At 35.7% G+C, this 23012-nt stretch overlaps 2 protein-coding genes and 3 long non-coding RNA genes across 9 annotated transcripts in view; 2 read left to right on the top strand and 3 right to left on the bottom strand.

The window, feature by feature from the left end:
- The window catches only part of LOC120009128 (cytochrome c oxidase subunit 6b-1-like), a 30602-nt gene that overhangs the window by 7445 nt on the left and 145 nt on the right, over positions 1 to 23012 (bottom strand). The gene's annotated exons all lie outside the window — the stretch shown is intronic.
- Positions 5755 to 8801, bottom strand: LOC120009134. 2 transcript variants are annotated; one of them, XR_005470609.1, is made up of 4 exons: positions 8597 to 8801; positions 7642 to 8395; positions 7147 to 7325; positions 5755 to 7041 (listed from the first exon to the last, which is right to left on the bottom strand). It is a non-coding gene; the product is annotated as an uncharacterized LOC120009134 (long non-coding RNA). The 2 variants fall into 2 exon arrangements; XR_005470608.1 differs by lacking the exon at positions 8597 to 8801 and having other exon boundaries at positions 7642 to 8558.
- LOC120009131 lies at positions 12582 to 14952 on the top strand. Its single transcript, XR_005470605.1, has 6 exons — positions 12582 to 12768; positions 12969 to 13064; positions 13652 to 13838; positions 13930 to 14210; positions 14330 to 14386; positions 14536 to 14952. It is a non-coding gene; the product is annotated as an uncharacterized LOC120009131 (long non-coding RNA).
- LOC120009127 lies at positions 17561 to 20361 on the top strand. Of its 4 annotated transcripts, XM_038859594.1 has the most exons (6): positions 17565 to 17770; positions 18624 to 18894; positions 19203 to 19384; positions 19489 to 19589; positions 19789 to 19987; positions 20036 to 20361. In XM_038859594.1, the coding sequence occupies exons 2-6, from the start codon at positions 18637 to 18639 to the stop codon at positions 20100 to 20102; spliced, it is 807 nt and encodes a 268-aa protein (XP_038715522.1). In that variant the 5' UTR covers positions 17565 to 17770; positions 18624 to 18636; the 3' UTR covers positions 20103 to 20361. The 4 variants fall into 4 exon arrangements, with proteins under 4 accessions (XP_038715521.1, XP_038715519.1, XP_038715522.1 ...); XM_038859593.1 differs by having other exon boundaries at positions 17561 to 17770; positions 19798 to 20361; XM_038859591.1 differs by having other exon boundaries at positions 17563 to 17770; positions 18621 to 18894; positions 19789 to 20361.
- On the bottom strand, positions 20555 to 23010 carry LOC120009137. Its single transcript, XR_005470612.1, has 2 exons — positions 21597 to 23010; positions 20555 to 20911 (listed from the first exon to the last, which is right to left on the bottom strand). It is a non-coding gene; the product is annotated as an uncharacterized LOC120009137 (long non-coding RNA).

Genomic DNA, 23012 nt, shown 5'->3' with positions numbered 1-23012 from the left:
AGGTCAAAATTTCACAGTTCCTTTTATAAATACCTTTTTTAATTCATTAATTAAGATTATATCAGTTTTTCGGTTTTTTATTAGTAAAATGACTTTTGAAGCTGCATCAATTTCCTTTTTTATTTTTTGGAGCCTAACATGTAAAGTATAGGGTTTGTTTAACTCAGAAAAATATACATAACTTTTTTTGGAAAGTACAAAGGCTTTTTCGATAATTATCCCATAAAATAAAGATATTCGACTCAAGTGGACTGCCTATATTATTTGATTTTTTTTTTGTTATATTTATGAAAGATGTAGACTACTAACAACTTTTATGAGTATTCAATTGTATAAAAGTACAAACCCCAAAACATATTGGTATTTGTTCTCAAGGTTGTAAGATCTAAAAAATTGTTATTCAACATTTTCCGCTATTTCTAATTCAATTGTTTTTCTTATTCATCATTTGATGTACCTTTTTTTTTTTTCGCAGTTTTGAATAGTTTGAGACACATTATTAAGTAAATACTTCAAAATTACTATTTGAAATTTAATAAAAGAAACACCGCAAATAATTCTAAATATATATTGATCATTAGGTAATCAAATCAAATTTATATGACATCCAAGCCACTAGTTGGAGTGGTAAAGATGATGTATCACTTTGGTGACCATGGTTTGAATCTCCCTCCCCGTTAAAAAACAATCAAATTTATATGTAGTGTTTTATAAGATCAATTGAAGATTTGATTATTTTGTGGTCATACTAATGTAAGTTCAAACGAAAGTTAATTACAAATACTAATTTCAATAATTATCATACAAACACATAAAAATATAAAAATTACAATTAAATATATAATATGGCAAAAATATGGACATGATCACTAGTGTGACACACACATTTGTGATTAGAATTATTAGCGTAAGGTCCAATTTATTTAGTTTGCAATTAGATTTTTAATGAGTTCATGCAATCTAAATTCTATAGTTATAAATAGTCTTACAGCTAGACTAGACACTTCCTTAAGTTTTCGACTTTCTTCTTGATATAATGGATGATCATTTACCATGGTATAATCATCAAACTTGAGAGATTCATAATAGGAATTAGCATAATTATCAAATAAATGACACATCTCAAAAGTGGACAGGGACAGGTATGATATTAAGGGTGAAGATGAATTTTTATTACAAATTAAAAATAACAGTAATTGCCTTTTCAATTTTTATACGTTGAGAGCGACCAAAGAATGTCTGAGAGAGAGAGTGTGCGTGTGTTTTGAAAGAGTGTCTTGTTTATTACATTTCTCTTCATCCTCACTCTCTTCCCCGGCCGCCACCACTGTGCAACATGTCAAGCTCCACACCACCTGGGAGAAGTATGTTTCTTTCTATGGGTTTTAGGTTTCTATTTCTGAAGTTCTCTTCTTCTTCCTCCTTGTCTTGTTATGTTTTTGAACTTCTTTTACTGCAGCTACTTTTTCTGGGTTTTAGGCTTCTTTTTTATGGGTTTTAAGTTACTTCTTCTTGTTCTTGCTACATATTTTTCTGGGTTTTTAGGTTTCTTTTTCTTTGTCATTTACTGTTTGTTTACTTGTTTGGCCCCTGCGAAAAGCGTAGCTCCAAGTGAACTTCCACCAAGTCCGAGTGTGACGGTCCAACCTCCTCATGTTGCAGAAATCCAACCTCTACAAGGTATATATATGGTTCTCTTCTCCTGTTTAGGTTCTATCTCATCAGTGGGATGAAATAGCCGGGCCACTTCTTTTGCTGCTGCTACTTTTTCAGGGTTTTAGGCTCTTTTTTTTCCTTCCTGGGTTTAAGTTAATTCTTCTTGTTCTTGCTACATCTTTTCCTGGTTTTTGGGTTTCTTTTCTTTGTCATTTACTGCTTGCTTACTTGTTTAACGTCTTTAGACCCTCCTGGAAAAAGCATAGCTCCAACTGAACTTACACCAAGTAAAAGTGTGACAATCCAACCTCCTCATGTTGCAGCAATCCAACCTCCACAAGGTATATGGTTCTCTTCACCTGTTGAGGTTGCATTTCATCAGTGGGATGAAATAGCTGGGCCACTTCTTTTGTTGCTGCTACTTTTTCAGGGTTTTAGGCTCTTTTTTTTTTTTCCTTCCTGGGTTTAAGTTAATTCTTCTTGTTCTTGCTACATCTTTTCCTGGTTTTAGGGTTTCTTTTTCTTTGTCATTTACTGCTTGTTTATTTGTTTAGACCCTGGGAAAGGCGTAGCTCAAAGTGAACTTCCACCAAGTCCGAGCGTGACAGTCCAACCTCCTCATGTTGCAGCAATCGAACCTCCACAAGGTATATGGTTCTCTTCTTCTTGTTTAGGTTGACTTTCATCAGAGGGATGAAATAGCCCGGCCAGATTTGTTTTAGACTTTTGCTGCTGCTACTTTTTCAGGGTTTTAGGCTTCTTCTTCTTGTTCTTGCTACATCCTTTTCTGGTTTTTTTAGGTTTCTTTTTCTTTATCATTTACTGTTTGTTTACTCGTTTAGACCCTGGGAAAGGCGTAGCTCCAAGTGGACTTCCACCAAGTCCGAGTGTGAGAGTCGAAGCTCCACATGTTCCAGAAATCCAACCTCCTCATGGTATGGTTCTCTTCTTCTTGTTTAGGTTGCATTTCATCGTAGGGATGAAATAGCACGGCCTTTTTTGTTTTGGACTTCTTATGCTGCAGGTACTTTTTCTGGGTTTTAGGCTTCTTTTTTTCTGGGTTATTTTAAGTTAATTCTTCTTGTTCTTGCTACCTCTTTATCTGGTTTTTAGGTTTGTTTTTCTTTGCATTTATCTATTCGGGTCTTTGCTTGGATTCTCCTCTTCTTCATTTATTGTTAATTGTTTGTTTAGTTTCTTCCTTCTTCTTCTTATTTATTGTTATTTGTTTGTTTAGACCCACTTCAAGGACGAGGTCCAGCACCGCAGGGGCAAGTTCAGGTGGAGAAACAAGTTCAGGTCGAGGGCCAAGTTCAGACTGAGGGCCAAGTTGGAGCGGAGGGACAAGTTCAGGTCGAGGGCCAAGTTCAGATTGAGGGCCAAGCTGGAGCGGAGGAACAAGTTCAGGTCGAGGGCCAAGTTCAGACTGAGGGCCAAGTTGGAGCGGAGGGACGAGTTCAGGCAGGCCAACCTCCGGAAGTGCAAGTTCGGGAGGTCCAACTTTCGGAGAACCAACTTCTAGCAGCGGTCGCTCAACAACCCCCGGACCCTTCTCCTCAGCATGCAATAGGTATTTTTCTTTTCTTTTGTTTTTTTTTTCCGGTGCTGCTATAATATAAATCAAGAAATGAAACGAAACTCCAGCAATCTCCATAAGCTATGGTTCCTCTCTCTTTTTTTGTTAGCTTTCCTTTTCCTAGCAGACTTGTAAAACCCCAATTGATTTTATGGTACAATATCTATGTATGAGCGACTTGCGTCATTGCTGAATTCAGTAGCCGAACTTCTCTCTCTGTTTTTGATTTCGCGCTCCCTTGTTGATTCTTCTTCATTTGTAATATGCTGCATGCTTTCTAGGAGTTTTTACTTCACTGATTTTCATGAAGAATAATTAAGCCACATTCGGCATGTTCCTTTTGCGCATTTGTGGTTGTGGATTTAGGTTGAATTGAAACATGGCCTTATGATGCTAGCTTTCGATCTATTTTTCTTGGTTTAGAACAGAATGTACGCTCGGTTGATGTCTATTGATTGTTAATATTTTTTGCTCGCTAGAAAAAATTGAAGCTGATTTCCTGAAGGTGAAGAAAGATCATGCTACATTAGAGGGTGACAGTGATGCAATTATCAATGGTGTAATAGTGGCAATGGGCTTCTATCTTATATGTGTAGGAATAGTTGTGTCTGTTTTGCGCACTTTTACATACAGTATTTCATTGCCTCCCTTGTTTGTCACCCTCTTGTGGTTCATACCCACATTATATCACACCCACATGAGTGCACTTGTGAGGTTTAGGAAGATAGGAGTTTCTTTTACTGCATTGGGGGTGCGGTATGCTAATATGGAGGGTAGGGTAATTACTTGGAGCGAAGGTGCACCACTTGATGTTGGATTGGTTGAGCGAGCAGAATCTATCACTCTCCAGATTATTGAGGCGAGAGTGCACATGAGTAGATTCATCCATCACAAGATAGCTCTATTGTGGTTGCTGCTCGTGGCAGGGATATTGTTGGGAGGTGTATTGGCATTGGTGGTCAAATTCGGAACATGCGGTAATTTTTTCTACCAATAGTTATGTATGCTTTTAAACAAAAATTGAAACTATTATTCTTATAAATATAATTTGATTTGCAGGTTTTCCAAGTAGTTGCAAGTGGCCAAAAAATTGATGGGTGAAGTTGGAAGCAAGTGGTCTTGATGGGTGGAGTGGGAAGCCAATTTACAAAATTTGACCTCTAATACTTTTGATTAATGACTTGTTTAGATTTGGCAGTATTAAATACTTCATAATTATAGGTATTGTAAAAGTTAATTTGGTTTGGACATGATAATCACTCTAGATTGAAGATACTTTTTATTTTGAGGCACACGGTGCTCTTCATTTGCACTTGGAACTTATTATTGAACTTATTTATGATCATTTTGTAAGCGGAATTAGTTCTTCTTTACTTATATGAGTTGGCTTTGGGATCAGTCATTTTTTATTCTTTATGATTCTGGGACTGTTAGTGCTGCTTCCCCAAAGTTCCGTTTGACATAGCCGATTAAGCCCAACCCACATTTCTACCAACGGTGGGCTTTGTTTTGTATCGATAATGGGTCTTGGCTTAGTGACCATTGAAGCAACATAAAAGTCTTGGCTTGGCTTCTCGTGATAGGAGAAATCGTCTAAACACCCATTGAAATAATCAAAGATTTAGGCTATAGACATCAACAATAAAGCAATACCACGGATGAGCCGCCAGCAAAATTACATGGAATTGCAAGAGGTTACTCAAAAGGAATGAATTCCACATGTTTCTTCTTATTATCTGAAACCAATCTCTACAAACTTGCATGTAAACCTATCACATTTTCTTACCAAATAAAATAAAATTAAAAAAAAAAAACACTGCAACAATGAAAAGCCCTCACATATATATGCTAATATATATGCAACTTCTTCTGTTTTGCACATTGGTACAGATTAGAGACATTGTTAGCATGCCCTTTCTTGATACTCATAAAGTGATGGCCAAAACCAGATGTAAAAATTTTCATTGCAGATGAACAAAACATGTTCGATGTCAAAACTTTAAACAGTCAGGTATGGAAGGTATCAAGAATTGGGCCTCCACAGATAAACAAACTACTAAAAACCAACAACAAAAGAAAACATGTCAACAACCATTTTGGCCAAATACAAAGTTCCAAGAAATGAAACATATGCTTCTAGGACCTAGATTGTGACAGTAATTAACAATGAAGATATAAACTTCATAATTTAACTTATACAAAGCAATTCATAACAACTTTTCTAGCTGCAGATTTAGATAAGGAACAAAAAAGAATGAAAGGAATTCTAAAATGAGCATTCTTCTCAACACCATCGTCCGGTGTATAGAGACAGATATTAATGAAAAGGGTTCGTCAAACATCACAAAAATTGGCAAGACGAGATTTTTGCACAGAGGAAACTACTTAGCCACTGGAATTGAGTTGATCTCCAGACGTGCATGTACAATTTCATGGACGATAAATCCAGATTCAAAATGAAAAAAAAGATAATTATAATAAAGAAGTGCCGTAAACAAGGTTATGAGTGATATGCATGGATCTTGCGCACACACTTTTTACCTACATTTACAACATTGTATGTCATGGCCCGGCCCGACAAATTCAGGTTTAGAGTCAATACTCTTAATTATTTAAGAAGAGCGCACACCATAGCAAATTCAACTAGGGAGTCAATTTGCTAATTGACAAGCCAACTCTTATGAGGTTCTGAAATGCAACTTTATTTAGTAATCACATTCAGCATCTTATAATTTAAGCATAAAATAGCTCTAGCATTAACATATACAGCCATCAAGGCTTTAACCTGAGTTTGTGCTTGAGAGTTCAGCCATGATTTCATCCTTGATTTCAGTCCTTACTTCAGCCTTGAGTTCGGTCCTAAGTTCAGTCTTGAGCTCTGCACGCTCTTTTACACACAATAATTTCTTCATCTCCGCAAATTTCTTGAGCACTATTTCAAATTGGTCATGGCTTGTTGCTACGGGACCTTCTTGCCAAGGACCGGACCTACTTGCTATTTGATATTCATATCCAACTGCATCAACTGGAAACACATCAAAGATATCAAAAGTTATTTTCTATTATCTTAACATGAGATATATAAACTCTTAACAGCTTCAAGATCATAACAATAACCACAATATCTAATCGCTTTTCTTTTCGAAATCACAAGTTGTGCGTATAACCACAGACAAGACTGTATGAGATGTACATTCCACCAACAAGTTGTTACGACTTGGTTTTGAAATAATCCCCAACCTTCTGTAATGTTACATCGACAGGGATATTAGTGAACAATATGTTCTAACAAGATATTGTGTTTTGAAATGGCTATTCATATATGAAATTCTTTCTCATTTTGATGGTCAAAACTCATTAGATTCATATAAGAAAACATTTTAATATTACTATCATACACTGAACAATAGAAATAGATGCCAAATGACATAAACGAAATATAACTTGATTTGACGTCAAGGTAAAAAAGGAAAATAAAAAGAACTAGGCAAAGAAAGGGGATGATATGAGTCCGCTACCGCTCACCCCAAACACACACAATAATCCATCAAAATGCCACTCAATTAAAATAGAAGCAGAAAAATTGATCAACAGTTGTAGCATTAGAAGTTAAAACCTCAACAATGAAGAGGAAATAAGTTCTGCCAAGGAAAACATTTTTTTTTCCTTTATGTTTTTTGGTGGAGGAGAAGAAGTACTTATATTACCATGATCAAGAGCTTTAAAAAAAAGATATGATATCTCCGTGATAAATTCGAACAGGTTCTCCTTTGGTCAACTTTTGCCAATTGACATATGTGTCACAAGCGCTGCCAAAAAGGTCAGAACAATCAGCATATATGAATAAAAAAATAACTAGTATTTATCCGCGCAAACTTATGCATAAATATATCCAAATCTATAAGCATAACTACCTAGTGTCGCACAAGAAGACAGGTGGATAATAGCTCCCGAGATGCTTTGCTTCTTCACCATCAACTCTGCTAAGATATATTCCATAGTCTTCGTTGACCATCTCCTATGGAAATTTGAACATTTCCTTCAATACTAGGCCAATGCAATGCTCAGCCATCTTCAAGATAATACAGTGTCCCTATTTTGCACCATTTATCAGCATTAAAAACTAATACATAACATCGATAAATGTCCTACCAATGTGGAGCATTTTTTGAACAAAGAAAAAAAAAACAGATAAAATGGCCAAGGGTATGGTCAAACTATCAGATCAAACAGATGAAGGTTTCAGCACTTCCTTGTAATTCATGTCAAGCTATCTAACCTTTCTTTTGCAGAATAAATTACTAAAGCCACTAGTAAAACATTAATTCATATCATCCTCGGCCACAGTAGACACAAATATCAAAATAACATAATGAAAATCACAAGAGAACTGAAGCTTCAATGAACACCTGGCATCCCTGGTATTTTCTGCCATTAATTGCACTTTCGGTGATAGCAGTTAGTACGCCCCAGATGGTGGGATCATTGTACATAGGCCAATCGTTGGTAAATGGCTTAGCTTTCTGTAGAATGTAATCTTTCATTGTTATAACTTTTTGTTCAGAGGGCGCATTAAGCTCTTTTGCATCAGACTGACTACTTGGTTTTGAGTCACTGCTTGTGTTACCCATATTTCCTTTAGCTCCACTATCAATCGAGAAACAAATTAGCCTGGATAAAGCACTCCAAAATGCTGCACACCGACCCATCTTGATAAAAGGAAAAATCCGGCTTCTATGAATCAGATCCTGACAATAATTAATGATGGAGATCAATATGATAACTTAGCCAGTATACGGCACTCCAAAATGCTTCTAACTGCATAAAAAGCCACTGGGATTGAGCAGATATCTAGAAAGGCATGTAATATTGCTTTGTGAATGAATGTTCAATGTCAAAGCTTAAACAAGCTAGAGATCATATCAGTTGGTTCCAACAAATCCATGTACAAATTTCCATTACAGATGAACCAACATATTCAATGTCAAAAGTATCAAGAATTGGGCCTCAACAAAAAAACAAACAAAAACCAGCGAGCCCCTTTGTCATACGAGCCGAGCTCGGGCTGCCTGCGGGTGGCCGGCTCTAGTCATACATCAGAAAAATAGGCAAGATCAAATTTTTGTACGGAGGCAAATACTTAGCCACTGGAATTGAATTGATCTGCACGTACAATCCCATGGCAGATAAATCCATTTTAAACATGGAAAAATAAAATAAAACAATAATTGTAACAAAGAAATCGCAAACCCTGACCGTTCAAAAGTAAAACAAGTACCAAAAACAGAGATACATGGAGAGACAGCAAAACAAATCTCTTCAGACCACAATTCATAAAAAAGCAAACAAAGATGAGAGAATTACTTGAGTCGATTCCAAATCAGAATTAGAAAACAAACACAGAGGTGGATTTGATTTGCCAAGACTCCCACTTCGATATGATCGCACCGAATCAGGAAATGACACGTATCAAGTACTGACTCTCCGCAAACCGTTTCGTCTCTGGTTGTACTTTGTTTAAAGTTTAGACTCGGACTTCTCTTTTGTCTTTTACCTAACAATAAAGTGCTTACCCTTCCGTTCGACATAAGCGATAAGCCCAACCCACATTAAATAAGCACGCGGCCCATTGCTAAATCATATTGGAAAATTTTATGGAAAATAATATATTAATACCACTTTCAAAATTATTGAACATCTAGATTCATTTCAAAAAACTTTATCCCTCATAAATTCATTTTTATTTTTTATAATATTTAAATCATTTAAATTTTATATGAATCTTTTTTTTGTCCATTTTTCAGAGAGGATTAGATCTAATATGATTTCTCTCTCATTACTTTCTTATATGCTACATCTCTCTTATCTCACTATACCTTCTCTCTCTACTGCATCTCTCTTATCACAGTAACTTTCTCTCTCCTACTGCATCTCTCTTGTAATTTTCTACCAATCTACTATTTTGTAAATATAGTAATTGTTACAATTGTTACTTTTTATATTGTTATTAATTTCTTAGATGTTTTGAATTGATTGCTTTCAAAATCTCTTAAGGCTTATAAAAGGAATAGAGAAATTTTAGGAGACTCCTAACAAAATGTAAATAGTCTAGGTGTCCAAATAGAGAGAACGTCTATTTAGAGCTTCCATTTTATATAGATGTATAGATGTATAGATAGATGTATAGATAAAAACTGTTATTTAAAAGAGAGAGATTATAAGTTGTGAAGAAATCAAAGGCCCAAGAGGCCCAATGCCCATTTATATATATATATATATATATATATAATTACGGAGTTCTGAGGCGGAAATAGAGCACTCTTAGCCATCCTCGTCAGATTTTACAGGCGATGTACGAGTGCCATCTGGAAATTTCCTGATTTAAATTAATGTTTAAAGAAAAAAAACTGCAATTATAGACGCGTTTTTGATTCATCCGCTCACGTCTCTCCTGTCGTCTTTAGACGAAAGCCATAATTCATGCATTAAGTGAGAAGAATTGAATATATGCAATAAATTCCTTCAAATCGTGATTTTCGAAACGATTCTTCTGAGTTTTGCGTCAAAAGGGACGAAATCGATTTGCATTCTATTTCTACCTAACGGTTCCGCTCCTCAATGTTAGATTCATTCTCTGTTCGTTGTCCATCTATATATAGTATACACATGGGTTTCTGAATTCAAGGTACTTTGCGAGTTCTTTTGAGGTAAGCAAGATTTATTGGGGTGGTTCATACTTTGCGAGTATTTCTCAATGATTTGCTCCTTTGTAAGACAGGTTCGTCTCTTACTTGATTATCCGGCTAAATTTATTTAATCCCTCTGGTGATTTAATTCGGGGAAAATTAAAATTGTTTATATATAATCTTCTCAATCCCCAAATCTTATTCTCAACGCTACTCTCGCTCCTCTTCTTCACGCGTAGAAATCACGCAACACTTCCTATTCAATGTCAGGTATCATCGAACTTCTCCTTGCTGCCATCTTTTATCTGATCATGTGGTATTGAGTTTCAACTCTCTCTGCCTGGGTCTGTTCGCACTTTCAGCCCTTTCCCCCCTGTTATGCCCCTATTTTGGTTCCCATCTCCATATATTGGGAACCATGTATTCCGCAGTCATTTTTCTTGGAGCAGGTATTGTAAATTCGAGTCTTTCGGAAAAAAGTTGTGCTTTAATCTATCTTTACAACCAGTGTAAACATTGTCGAAGTTTTTCCTTTTTAATGGCTGCTGTCATCTTTTATCTGATCATGTGGTATTGAGTTTCAACTCTCTCTGCCTGGGTCTGTTCGCACCTTCAGCCCTTTCCCACCTGTTATGCTCTGTTTTGGTTCCCATCTCCATATATTGGGAACCATGTATTCCGCAGTCATTTTTCTTGGAGCAGGTAATGTAAAATCGAGTCTTTCGGAAAAAAGTTGTGCTTTAATCTATCTTAACAACCTGTGTAAACAATGTTGAAGTTTTTCCCTTTTTAATGGCTGATGGGAATAAACTTTCAATTAGAGTGTGAGCTCCTTAGATGTATGTGTTTATTGTACTTAACCGGTGTATGGAGATTCTTGAATCTATGCCATAATGTTATTATTTCAATTCTTAACGAAAAATAGTTGGCCTTCATTCTTTCTTACCAATCTGTGTAAACCAGACTGAAGGCACGGATAGAGAGGTTATTCTTTTTTTAGGTTCAATGGGAATATGCTTTTAGCCAGACTATGAGCTCTTTATATCGTTTTTGTGGCCTTCTTCTACCAGTAATTTAACTACAGTGTTTAAACTCCTGTTGAAACACTGTCTGCCACTCCTTTAGAGCTAACGAGATTTGTACTTTGAAAACTTTGACCATTTTTTTTATAAAAAAAATTGTTACTTTCTGTTTTGACAATCTGCATTTTAGTACAATGATTGAAGTATCTCAGTTATTAGTTTTAAGAGCTGCAGCATGTTGTTAACTTACTACTCCACATGCTTTCTGATGTGATTTATTTCTTCCAAACAATGCTTAACAAAAAAACCTTTCCAATGCAGATATATGAAGTGAGGAAAACTTTTATGGTATCTTCGTCAACGTTGAAGAATCTATATGTACTGTAAACAAGAATAATAAAGACTAACAGGAGATACCCTATCATGGACCATTTCACTACACTTTCGGTTGATTTGATTACTAATATTCTTCGAAAGACTATTGATGATCCAATGACTTTTGCATCCTTAAGAGAGAGGTTGGTGATTAATTTTTATAAATTTTCATTGTCAGTTAATTTTTTACTCAACCAACCATCCTATTTTTCCCATCAACTACAATTTATCACTGTGTCAATTCATTGAAATTGTTGATGGTATCTGTCATAGATTTCGGAGAATCGTAATGCGACCACATATAACCCGTGAGGTAAAATGATGCTAATCATGGGAGAAACAAAATTCAGTTGTTTCCTTGGTGACGTTATGTAGAGAGAGCTGGTAGTTGGTTAATGGGGTTTTCTAACAAACCTTAGTCAAAATTGTTGCCTATTCAATGATTATAAAAACTACCATGTGCTTGCCCTCTGGATCATATAGTTTATTGCAATATTTTTCCTGTATCTAAACTTTCCCAGTCAATGTATACTAACATACTTATCAGGGAAAAAAAGGTTCTATTATTCAGATTTCAAAACTTGAATACTTCAAAAATAACGTTATTAAATTAAGCTATGGACTCTGCATTACACAGGGTTGTTGTGGTAGTTTACAAACATATGCCGTAATGTATTTGGAATTTTAATTGTTTATTCTATTGTGTTATACATAAATATGTTTCTATACTTTTCTGGTGTTCCACTCATTCTTCTTTTAGTTGTGCTGGAAGACAAAATTGAAATTCTGCTAATGGGGAAGTCTAATGATTTCCTCATCTATTTTTTCCAAGTATGGAATTGCTGTGTTAAATAATGTCATTGTCGAGTTGAGAATGTTTACATATTGGATATCATTGCAACGGTGATCGGCAACGTAATTGCAAAGACCACGTGAATGATAATATGAATGTTAGAAACAACTTATGACCAAAAATGACAAAATCACCGTCAACTCACCAAATCATTTATCAATTAAAAATATAACGCAATACCCAAATTTGACAAGGCATGAAGGTTTCATAAAAATGGGATTGCATGCCGCGCGAAGCGCCGGCACAAAACTAGTTATATATATAAAGCAAAAACTCTAACAACAGTTGATATTATCTTGACACCTGGATTGCTATTCTTCTTAGTTGATGCCCACGTGGACTCTTCACTGCTTCCTATTTCTGAATCAAGCACATACCGTTTGTTTAGCTAAATTTCCCACACGGCAAGCCAAGAAAAAACAGAAAAACAATAAATACAAAAAAATGAAACGTCTTGTACCTATCGTGCTTCGCTGAATCTCTCTCTACGAGATCTTCCTTTGCATCGATTGCTTCTCGATGCAGGTCTCTCTCAATTTCTTACCAGCTATCCTTTTCTTCACACAAAGAAATCGCACAACAATTCCTTATCTAGACCAGGTTCGTCTTCAAATTTTTACTTTCCGTCTCTTTCTATATAATGATTCCATTCTTCTTAAAAAGATGAAGTTGATTTGTTATTTATTGTTTTGCTTATGTCATCTAATCCATTTTGATGATCCATTTTTGTGAAAATTGTAAATTTTCAATAGAATCGCTTTTCATTCCCCAACTCTAATCATTAACGATTCTATGTACAGACTCAATTGATTGCAAAACTCAATCAAACCTCGGAACGAATCGGTACGGAGTAGTCAGAGAGAGCGAAATACGAAACATATGATCTATCGTGAACGGTAGATATCTCAATTTGACGATCAATTTAATGTTGTCATTTGGAGTTTTGATAGGTACCACCTTTTCAGGCTCAATTGATTTCCTTGAATTGCTAGGTGGGTTTCTTTGTTTATATGTTATGGGTCTTAGAAATTTGGTCCTTTTCCTTCATTGGGTCTTTTGTGTTTTTTAATTTAGTACATTTTGAAGTTTTAGAGTGATGCCTTTTGATGCGTATATTTTAGACGTTGCCATGGGATGTAATTAGATAGGACGTTTCCTGGAGATGCTGGATACTACGGTTTTAATCCTTTCATCTCCTTTTGTCCGCGTATTTCCTTCTGCTGATCCTAAATTTGATGAAAGTGTCTCAATTATTGGATTGAAGGTTTTTCAACCAGAAACTGCATTATAATTTACATTTTTGTTTCTTCTTGAGTGACAAGACGTGGATTTGGCATACAATTTCTGTTTTGGAATTATTTGGAATGTGGAAGTTGAAAAGATTGATACTCTTATCTATTGATAAGAGCTTTTAAATTTGTAATGTTCTCATGGTCTGATCTACACATGATATAACATGAGTCGAAGTGTTTAATATATGTAGTTTTAAGGACTGGTGCTGTGAATACTGCTATCGGATCTGCATCGCAGAGTTTGGAATCCAAGCCCTGCAATCAAGCGCAAGACAAAAGAAAATGGAAACTATGTCGATTTAGATGTAAAAAATTAATGTTTTACGACTATCATCGATGGTAAATTAGAAGAGGAGCTCCCAAAAGGGCTAATTCTTGGTGAGTTTATGCTTTAATAAAATATAGGCTATTACTTTTATAATTGAATTTACAGTTTTGATTGATTTTTGTTATGTTCATTGTAAAGTAGTTATGCAGCGGGGGAACTTTAGACTGCACATATGACTATATTTTATGGTTGGCAAGTGTTTGTGTTTAGTGATTTTCCTGTGGACAAAGCTAAAGAAGTCATTCTCTTAGCATGCAAGGGAAATGGACAGAGTTGCACAACATTTTTTTCTTCTTTCGAGAGTGATATCACTACTAAACCGGTAGAAGTTTACAGTCTGAGTCCTCCTAATGTTGCCCATAATTTTGGCAATGATTTAAAGCAAGTCTAAATTCAAGCTCCCAGTCAGCATATAGTTAGTGGTAAATGGTAATCCTTTCCGCCTCTTTGGTTTCCTACATTTGTTATTCACAAGTTAAGCAAAATTTTCAATTTATTTGGTCATGATTTTCTAGTAAGTGTTTTTTTGCTTTGATGTCAGTTCTGCCAATAGCAAGGAAACTTCCCTGCAAAGGTTTTTGGAGAAGAGAAAATATAGGTAGGCATTCGGTCTCAACTTTTTTGTTAATTCATTGCATTTCCACAAACTTTCTAAGCCGTTCAAGTTACATTTTTTAGTTTTTGTATAATTATGGTTAAAAGCAAATATGGTTTTACAATTGACATGATTCTTTTGTTGTGGTAAAGCCCTCCAACCTGCAGGGTATAATTCTTTATGGCCATTTTTGCTGGATTACTGTGAGATGCTCCATACCAAACAAGCAACTCAAAGGCAGGTCTCTCAAAATTACCAATTGGAAACAATTCCTGGCTTGGTTTGGTGGCTCCATCACCACAGTGATCTCCAGACTTTTGACATTAATAGGCCCCTTACTATCCTCTTCAGTCACTGCAGCAATTGAAAAGAAGCTATTAATAGTTATTTTGATCTCTTTTGTAGTTATCAAATTATATACCATGTTAAGCCTTTCAATTTTCTTCGACCATCTAGCATATAAACTCTGTATACATCACTAATTTGTACGTCTAATGACAATGATGTAATGAATTGTCGTTACTAAAGGAGGGATGACTAACTACTATTGGGGGTTCTCATTTCATATATATATCAGGTTCGGACGTATTGATATCATTTTACAATTATGAAAGAGTACTACTTTTTCTTTGTGAAGATTGTTGCATTAAATGTGCAGCAAATTTTGAATATGAGACAATTACTTTTACTTGAAAGGGGTGGTAGAACCCTAATACCTTGATTTGTAATGTTTAATTTGTGCATTTTCTGTAATTTACAACATGTATTAGGTTTTGATAATATTAATTTCTTAATGTATCTTTTATCCTATAGTGACAGTATAGTGTTCGCCTTTGATAATTTTTAAATATGAAATATAGAGGCATATGTGATATGTATAGTTTCAATTTGTAATTCAGTAATCTATGCAGTAGTCATTTCAATTTAGTGTGCAAAGCAATCCCTTTTTTATGATATTGCAAAACTCAAAAAAAAAAATAAAAACATACCCGCGCATCGCGCGGGATTCTGACTAATATATATATGTAAGAAAAATTTTATCTACACATTACTTTTAAACATGATAAGTTTGCACTACAAATTGTAGGTTTATACACAAAATTATAATGAAAATACTAATTTACCCTTGATGTGTAAAATATGTATAAAATCTCACCATAGGATAATGAGGTGCCATCTCTTAAAACCATTCGATGTAATTAAAATCTGAGATTAAAAGTACATATAAAAAAAATTGTAGGCCCCAACCTGAAACAATCTTGTCTTTGAAAAATGCCCGCATATGCAATCCAATGGCCATTAATCACCCGCAAATCATTGATATTATTACACACATACCATTAATCTCATAAAACCATCAGTTTCATTGATTACCCACACTATTTCGAGATCAAATGCCTTCATGTTCTTGACAGTACTAGATTGGTAAAAAATTACCAGGCAAAGTTATATTGGTTTATAAAAACTGCAATGTTTTTATATTTTGATCACATCTTATATTACAATATACTCTTATTATAATTTTTTTTTATTATCACGGTTTTATTTTTAGCTTATGTGATGGATGGCAGCCTCTTCTTTGTTTTTGATTGGGCCCTCCTGACTTTATGCAAGTACATATATGCAACCTGCCTGTTGAAAGCCTGTGGCCCATTTATATAGTTTTTTTTTTAGTAAACTTTAGTCACATCCCTAAGTTTATTAAAAACACTCCTTATTAGACAAACCTGATAGAATCTTATATTCTTATGAATACATCAAAAGTACACTAAATTTAAAACATTTTCAAAGTACACCCCAAGCCATAAAAACAAATAATAAACAGGGGTGGAGGAGAAATCAAATGTCTTAGTACAAAATTGAAACCCATCTTGATACCCAATCACTATGCAAGTGGAAAGGAGGGCAACGAACAAAGTAATAGAATTAATGGAAGCTTGATCAGGGTCTGATCTCATCCCAAATCTCATCATAACAGGTCCAAGACTGAAACCCATCTTGGTACCCAATCTCAAAGGATAATAGGTAAGCGTTACTAGTTTGAACACAATAACATTGACTCAATATACCGAGAATCAAAACATCATCCATTTTTTTAAATAAAAAAAAATTGAAGCAATGAAGAAGAGAAAACTTAAGAGCTAATCATATGTTTTTCTTCAACGAAACAAAACCAGAAACAAAATCAAATAAGAGAGAAGAAAATGCATTACTACCTCAAGCATCCCCGATCACGATTATCATAACCACAAAAAATCCGAGCGGAGGTCAGAGAATGTTGGAGAAGCACTCTAAATCGTGATCTGCAGCAAGACCGACGACATGCAAAGCTGATTCTGATTTCGTTTATGGGGTTGAGGCGGGGGAGCTCGTTACTTTGTAGTGGAAGAAGGTCAGAAATGGTATGGCCCCATAAATGGTATGGCCCTATGGGGTGTTTTGAGACAAACCCTAAAACAGGACACAGTCAGTGCGAAGTCAACCCAAATATGAATGTCTTTAATAAAAGTAGGGGTCTGATTAAAGTTTATTTTTTTTTGAGTCACATAAAGGCCCATTTATTTACTTGAATGGGTAGGGTAACTTATTTTCAAATCTCAGTAGCAAATTCTTCAAGTTTTAAGTTGTGAGTTTGGGTTTTCTTACTGGCAAAATCTCCGTCAACTTGATTTGGCACGGAAAGTTCAAACAAAAACCATCTCAGAGTGTACTCCCTGGCCTTACACCACAATAACGCCTAATTCTCTGTCGTTTTTATTGGGTACGCAAATTTTTCTTGATGCGGAAACTACTCCTTGGGCAAATCTCTCACAACCCACCCACCAAATTGTGCAGATTGCATCAAAGGGAACACATAATCAAAGTTGTTTTGACATCATCAGATGTAACTGTTCAAGGGTATTGCTCTAGCATATAGATATGGGACAAATGAGTTCAAAGGTTGTTAAGAGGAAGAGGTCCAAGTTTGCTCTCAAAGCCCACCATTGATTGCTCCAAATATTGATGGGAGCATTGGGACTTGGGAGGTGTGGTGATGAATTGGGCTAGTCTTCTTGCTTAGCCTGCTACGAACCCATTTGGTAATGGCTGGGCCAGGCTGGCTACTTCTCTTCCAGGTACCATAAGAGTAGGCTGCATCGGCTTTGACAAGCCCGTTTACTGCCCACCCTGCTTAGACAATGTGGGTTGGGCTTAATCGCTTATGTCGAACGGAAGCCACTTTGTAGATAGGTAAACGAAAAGAGGGAGTCCGAGTCTAAGCAACGTTACGAGTAGAAACGAAACGGTTTGCGCTTTAGGAAAGATACGTCTTTATTTCCTGATTCGGTGCGATCATATCAAACTGGGAATCTCGGCAGATCAAATCTTCTGCTTTGGAACACTCATGTAATTCTCTCATCTTTGTTTGCTTTTTTCATGAATTGTGTGTTCTGAAGAGATTTGTTTTGTGTCTCTCCTTCGATCTCTGTTTTAGTTGCTTGTTTTACTTTTGAAGGGTAAGGGTTTTCGATTTCTTTGTTACAATTATTATTTTATTTTTTTCCATGTTTAAAATGGATTTATCTGCCATGGGATATTGGGATTGTACATGCACGTCTGGAGATCAATTCAATTCCAGTGGCTAAGTAGTTGCCTCAGTGTAAAAAATTGATCTTGCATATTTTTCTGATGTCTGACGAACCTTTTTTATTAATTTCTGTGTCCATACACCGGATGATTCTCCACTTTAGAATTCCTTTCCTTCTCTAAATCTGCAGCTATAAGTTGTTATGAATTGCTCTGTGTAAGTTAATTTATGAAATTTATTTTCTTTGTTAAATACTGACATAATCTAGGTCCTAGAAGCATATTTTTCTTTTCTTGAAACTTTGTATTTGGCAAAAATGATTGTTGACATGTATTCTTTTGTTGCTGGTTTTTTGTTTGTTTATCTGTTGAGGCCCAATTCATGATACCCTCCATACAGACTGTTTAAATTTTGACATTGAACATGTTGGTTCATCTGCAATGGAATTTTTACGTGGATTCTTATATGGATTTGTTGGAACCAATTGATCTAAGCGATTTACATGCTTTTTGGATATCCGCTCAATCCCAGTGGCTTTCTATGCAGTTAGATATACAGGCTAACATTATTAATTGTTGTCAGAATCTGAGTCATAGAAGCAGATTTTTCTCAAGATCTGTCAGATGTGTAATTTGTTGTTTCTGGCTTACGTTGTTTCTCTATTGATAGCAGAGGTAAAGGAAATATGGGTAACACACGCAGTTACTCAAAACCAAGTATGTCTGATGCAAAAGAACGCAGTTACTCAAAACCAAGTAAATTTGATGCAAAAGAGTTTGATAAGCCCTCCGAACAACAAGTTATATCAACAAAAGATCTCATACTACAGAAAGCTAAGCTCTTTTCGGATGACTACCCTACCTATGATGATCCTATCATCTGGGGCGTATTAACGGCTATCACCAAGCGTGCAATTGATGGCAGGAGCTACCAGGGATACCAGGTCTTCACTGAAGCTTCAGTTCTCTTGTGATTTTCATTATTTTATTTTGATTTTTGTGTCTACTATGGCCGAAAATGATATGAATTATTGTTTTACTAGCGGCCTTTTTAGTATTTTCATTCTCCAAAACGAAGGTTTGATAGCTTTACTTGAATTACGAGGAAATATTGAAACTTTATCTGCTTGATTTGATAGTTTTACCATACCCTTGGCCATTTTTTTCTTTGTTCAAGGACTGTTCCACATTATTAGGACATTTATTTGTGTTGTATATTAGTTTTTTATGCTGATAAATGGGTGCAAATTAGGGACACTGTATTGACTTGAAGATGACTGAGCATTGCATTGGCCTAGTATTGAAGGAAATGTATTTCCAAATTCCAAACGAGGCGGTCAACAATGGCTATGGAATATATATTGCCAGAGTTGATAGTGAAGCAGCAAAGCATCTTGGGACCTATTATCCAGCTGTCTTCTTGTGGGACATTAGGTAGTATGCTTATAGGTTTGGATATATTTATGCATAAATTTGTGCATATAAATACTATGTATTTTGTTATTCATATACTGTGATTGTTTGGGCCCTTTATGCAGCGCATTTGACACATATGTCAATTGGAAAAAGTTGACTAAAGGAGAAGCTGTGAATATTTTTCACGGAGATATCATCTCTCTTTTCGCTGCTCCTGATGATGGTAATATAATTACTTCTTCTTCACCCTCCCCCAAAAACCATAAACAAAAAGAAGTGTCTTCCAGTTGATAAGAGTTGGATATGTATATCAAATGGTGATTATATACTGTGGTTATTGTTATGATGAAGTTGTTAAGAGTTTATATAACTCATGTTATGCGAATAGAAAATAACTTTTGATATCTGTAACGTGGTTCCAGTTAATGCAGTTGGATATGTATATCAAATGGCATATAGGTTAAGTCCTTGGCAAGAAGTTAGAGTAGCAGCAAGCCATCACCAATTTGAAGCATTGCAGAAGGAATTTGCAGAGATGAAATTGTTGTGTGTAAAAGAGCGTGTAGAACTCAAGGCTGACATCATGGCTGAACTCAGGACTGAACTTAAGTCTGAACTCAGGACTGAACTTCAGTCTGAACTCCTGACTGAACTCAAGTCTGAACTCAGAACTGAACTTCAGGCTGAACTCAGGGCTGAATTCAAGACTGAACTCATGTTACCAGGTTTCAAATGAGTTATGATCTAGCCTTGATGGCTATGTTAATGCCAGAGCTATTTTATGCTTTTAATTATAAGATGCTGAATGTTATTACTAAATAAAGTTGCATCTGGAAACCTCATATGGGTTGGCTTATAAATTAGCAAATTGACTCTGTAGCTGTATTTATGGTGTGCGATCTTGATGCTAATGGCTATTTCTACTCGTGTGCTAACTGTTGAATGTTGTCTTGTAATGAAAAGATTATGGGTATGCTATTCCTTGTTTTACTTGCGGGGCTGGATAAGAATTCCTCTCCTCAAGCCTGATTTTTGTTTTTTTTTTGCCAAATCCGATCCTAGTAATCTACAAAGATTTGCTTGTACATGCCAAACATTAAACTAGCAAACGGACCATTGTTATTTGGAGTCCGTCAAGAACGGTGGATTCGAAATGGCTTAATAATCTTCAGTCGAAGATAAAGATCATATGCTAAAACAATTATCTTTATTATGTGGCAAGTTTACTTACAATCCCATCCAGCCAGCTGTAACATAAGAGAGCAGGTAATGTAGAAAATTTTGACATGAAAAACAGGGCTAACGCCTTCATCTTATGAGCATACATTCTTTGTATTTCCGAATTTCTGAAACTCTGATAAACAAGTCAGAATTTCTTATTAATTCCCATACTTAATTAAATATGCCATTCCCTAAGAAATCACTTTCCAATGAAGAAATTCAAGTAATTGATTAAGCTGGAACCAAACCATTAACCAAGACAGATGCCACCTACAGAGGACCTGGAAAGGTGCCATTCTCCCTCTGCTCATTCCATCTCTCTACCTGCCAACCGTTTAGTAATATGGCAGTTAGCTTGGGCCTTGAGTAACAAAGAAAATAAGTAAACGAAAATAGAACAAAGACAAAAAAAAAACTAGCTCAGAATTTCTAAAAGGTTGCTGCCGTGACTTGACAACCTAAACTTGGTCATAGAGAAACAACATTCATAATGTGCCCACAGATTCTATGCACAGCCAAAGCCAGCTTTTACCTCAACTGAAGTTTATTCATTACAGTAATGGACTGATAAAAATAATGACCAGATTGATTATATAGCTTTCCTTTCTAGAAAGGGAAGGAAAAAAACAGCTGTTTTAAGAATTCAATCGATGGCTTCTGCAAATCCGCTCTTTTCTGGGGGTACCGTAAGACAATGGGCAGAAGCTCTTAATCAAGAGCACACATGCTTGGCACTTAAGGTGGCCATGGTAATGAAAACAATATGTCATATCCCATGATACTCCAAAGGATTTGAGCGCCAGTGGCAGAAGACACATATTCACAAGCCCCCAATTCACACCATTAGCCATGTGTGCAATTCATGGGGGGTACAGACCGAGCAGTCTTTGTACTCACCACATTCAATATTCGGAGACTTAGGCTACCAATAACAGAGACTTGGGTATTCGAGAGCCTGAGTCTTAACAACCATACAGAGTCATAAAGAAAGAATCAGGACAGTATTTACCTCAATCTGATCCAGCTCACATCCTTCTTATACTTCAATGTTTAAACTTCCAACATTGCTACAACCTAAATGACTTCATAATCGTTGTGCACTTGTGCCCCATATGCAATGATTTCATAAGTATTTCGCTCCAGCAACTTAATTTAGTTATCGGGGATGACAAGAGTACATCATTCCAAAATGTACTGAATCATCCTCCTGAAACCAAACCCACGGTTGCTCAATCTCAGTCTCAGATTATGATTTTACTAAAAAATCTCGCACCTCAATAAAGAGAATACTTTTATGAAATGTTAACCACAACAAAAATCTTTTATATATGACATGCATTAGTAAAGCATCCTTTGAAATCAGAAAAAGACTGATGCCAAAGCCAACTCATAACTAAAGAAGAACTATTCCCCTCACAAAATGGTAAATAAGTTCAAGTGCAAATGAAGAACACCAATGTGTGCCTCTGCCTCACAATAGAGAGCATCTTCAATCCAAAACTTCCAAAGGGTCTATCATGTCCAAAAACAAACTTTTACTGATACCTATAGAGTAATAATACTAATTATGAAGCATTTCATACTTTGCATCCATCGCCCTTAACGCACATACATATTTTTGAGAATTTCTGATAATTCAAATGAAAATTTTCCAGACTTCTACAAATATCCATTTTCACAAGCAGTAGGACCTTAAACCCAAAAAGAACCAGTGTAATGAAGTCCCCCATCAACATCCAATATAAAACTATTAAAAGCATTTCAATTCACAATCAACTAATAGACGCTGCCTTCAACAATACTTTTTCAGTAAGAAAATAATTTATTGCATGGCAGAAGTGCAGCAAAGAGCTACAAATATGAGGTTAAATCCATCAGGACCATCACATCTAAAACAATACAAGCATTAAAGTCAGATCGAAATGAACCGAAAAATCTTAAGAGTACTGGACCAATTGTCAACTACATGCCTCAAAAAGGAACCAATGCCATCAGAAACTCTGGAACCAGATTTTCCAACACATAGCTATTGAAATTAAGGGTATAAGTTTCCTTCTCTCTCTATTGATCTTAAGATAAATCCATGACCTCAACTCTTCCCAGCAAAAATGGAAACCAAGAACTACTCCAATTCATTTATATTACTTTCGCACCAGGTATCAAGAATTCTACAAATCACCATAATCCATTCGCTATACGCGCCGCATTTCATTATCGTTGTCCTAAAATTACTATCAAGAATCCAGTACAATCAAAAATCATAATCATGAGACATAACAATTCCAGAACATCACAAAAGGAAATGAGCAACACAGATCAAGGCCACACTACCGCAATTCCCTCCCCCTTTTTCAGTTTATGATTGGACTGCGAAAATTGTCCCACTCCTTACGTATAGAAAGAAAGAAAGAAGAGAATGAAATAG

This window comes from Tripterygium wilfordii, chromosome 11, assembly GCF_013401445.1.
Source record: "Tripterygium wilfordii isolate XIE 37 chromosome 11, ASM1340144v1, whole genome shotgun sequence".
NCBI lineage: Eukaryota > Viridiplantae > Streptophyta > Magnoliopsida > Celastrales > Celastraceae > Tripterygium > Tripterygium wilfordii.
Note: the sequence above shows the minus strand (reverse complement) of the source record. Positions and strands in the feature narration are given on the sequence as shown.